Genomic DNA, 2,412 nt, shown 5'->3' with positions numbered 1-2,412 from the left:
CAAATTGCTTTCTGCACACATACACACCCGGTTAGACCGTCAGGTTAATTACCATCCTGTGTAAGGGCTGGAAGAAAAAGGGTAGCAAATGTCCTTTTCGAAAAAACTGATGATCGCACTCAGTGATTCATCCCTGTCCTCGAAACTACTCTACATCTTTCTCACTGTTGCTATCCATCTGTCCCTGCTCCAACTTTCCTCTTCCGATTTCTCACTTTATCCGATGCCCTCACTCTCCCTCAAAAACACTTTTAACATCCCTCCCTCACTCTTGCTTACTCTGTCTCATTACTGTGGCAGCGAGAGAAGGGGGGGCAGTGTGTGCATCCAGAAGTCTGTTCAATTACACCTGCTGCAGGGTCCCTGCTAAGCCGACTAATGGAACGCAGCATGTCTCCTGACAGGCTGGCCACAGCGCTAGCTAGCCAAGTAAAAAGCTTCATTTAGCCTCTCACGGCTCGAAAAGTTAGCCGGGCTAAGAAGAGACATCATTTAGCCTCCCACACTGCAGCAAGACCAGGAAAAGCCTCTATAATCTAAATGTTTTATTTGTACTGCTTTCATGCTTTTCATTATTGTTAATATGTATTCACAAGGGGGAAATGCCTTAGCAGGTGAGGGAACAGGTAAAACACTGCAGACTGACAGCAGGCCAATAATCTTACAAACGTCCCTACATGACAGAAGTAGTCTACCCACAGAGACGCTCACTCAGACTTTACTATAGCAGAGAAACCCTTATTAGTCCTGAGGAAAGCTCCATTAAGAATGTCAACCTATCGCAGAACAAAGAGTGCTGCCTGGATCCTTCAAGCTCTTAAATGTGCTGTTTTTTATTGTTGTTGAATGAGAAACCTACTTTTGTCTGCCACTTCCGTTGACCAGTGAGGTTGTTCTTCTACGTTAGCTAATACTCCCAGCATTATAACCAATATTTCACTTAGCTAGAAACTATTAAAGATGTGTTACCTGGACTCAGAGGACTTTCGGATCACAGACGATGAGGTGGGTCTATTCAGGTTTGCAGGGGCCGGAGATGTAGCCATGTCCTTTCTGGACTGCTCTAAGGCCTCTGTAAAGATACACAAGATAGGAGTGTTATATGAGAAGCAAAATGACCATGATTATATACAGTTCTTTATCAAAGTTGTACAAGCATATGAAAAGTAAACACTGTCCGAAGAAACTCTTGACAGGATCTTGTAGGATATGTTTGATGAGCCAAGATGTTGCCATTGATGAGACATCTATCTGATTATTGAACATGCAAGCTCACCATTGCCATTGTCCAGATGAGTGGGTAGAGGTTTCAAGTGTTTTGCATGTGAGCTCTGCGCTGCAGGATGTCCCTCTGAATCTTCACACACACTGTGGACCATACACAGTTTAAGTCAGAGTTAGTGTATGTAAACGGTATATGTGTGTATTATATGTAGTGTATGTAAGTAACTTTGGATAAAAGCGTCTAACAAGTGATATGTAATGTAATGTAAATGTAATTATATGTGTACGGTCTGCATGTGTGCGTCAAAGAAAGTTTGCTAGTTTCTCACTGATATAGTTTGAGTGTATGCGTTTCCAGTTTTTTCTTAGTTTACCTGGAGGGTAAATGTTGGTGGGGGGGACCCTCAGGCTGTGGGTCTCTATTTCTAGTGTTGGAGCTGCTGAGATCAGATTGAGTAGCTTGTTGGAATCTAAAAAGAATAGAGAAAGAAAATGGACTCAAGTTTTGCCAGTCTGCAATGACAGATCCCGAAGTACAAGGACACATAAACACAAGAACTTTTATGATTAACGACTAGATGTAAACATCAACGTATTCCTCTAAACGCTAGCTAGCAATGATTCCAAATAGCATACAGTTCATTTCTCTTTGGCTCCTGTCACCCACTTGCTGTAATCGAGGCGCGACTGTTGAAGCTGCTGGTTCTGCACGTTGAGCCTCTCCTCTTGCTCGGCCAGCCGTGCGTGCAGCCTCTCTCTCTCCGTCTCCAGCTGCATCTTCTGTAGCAGCAGCTGGTGCCTCTTCTCCTCCCAGTCCTCGTGACCCAGCCGAGGCCTGGTCAGGGCTTCTTTAGCCTCTGAGCCAATGGCCATCCCACTGTGGAGCCTGTATAATGCATATTTATTTAGCTTAAAAGAATACCCAATTTCATTTCATCGTTTATTTAGCAGGGACAATGTACTTTAAAGGTAGGGTAGGTAAGAATGGAGAAACCAGCTCGAGTGCGCTAGAATTTGAAAGCACGCAACCGGAAAAAATCTGCCCCTTCCTTCAGACTTCCTTACAAAGCCCCTCCTCCAACACACACAAACGCGCACATGACCAATGAGGGCACGAGATAAGTTTGTGCACAGATGGAAGGCTGACAGGCAGGTAGGCCATCCAGTTATTTTAGCCGGGCCGGCTCA

The 2,412-nt window shown here is 44.4% G+C and overlaps 1 protein-coding gene across 1 annotated transcript; it reads right to left on the bottom strand.

Moving 5' to 3' along the window:
- Positions 1-969: 969 nt before the first annotated feature.
- kiaa1328 (KIAA1328 ortholog) lies at positions 970-2,206 on the bottom strand (the record flags this gene model as incomplete). The annotated part of the gene is made up of 4 exons (XM_010783674.1): positions 1,892-2,206; positions 1,599-1,694; positions 1,277-1,368; positions 970-1,072 (listed from the first exon to the last, which is right to left on the bottom strand). Coding segments are annotated over exons 1-4 (497 nt in total), but the record flags the coding sequence as incomplete, so codon positions are not given.
- Between the last annotated feature and the right edge of the window lie 206 nt (positions 2,207-2,412).

The sequence above is a fragment of the Notothenia coriiceps genome, unplaced genomic scaffold (assembly GCF_000735185.1).
Source record: "Notothenia coriiceps isolate Sejong01 unplaced genomic scaffold, NC01 NC01_scaffold00025569, whole genome shotgun sequence".
In the NCBI taxonomy this organism is placed as follows: domain Eukaryota; kingdom Metazoa; phylum Chordata; class Actinopteri; order Perciformes; family Nototheniidae; genus Notothenia; species Notothenia coriiceps.
The sequence above is the reverse complement of the archived record's forward strand: the minus strand, read 5'-3'. Positions and strand labels throughout refer to the sequence as shown.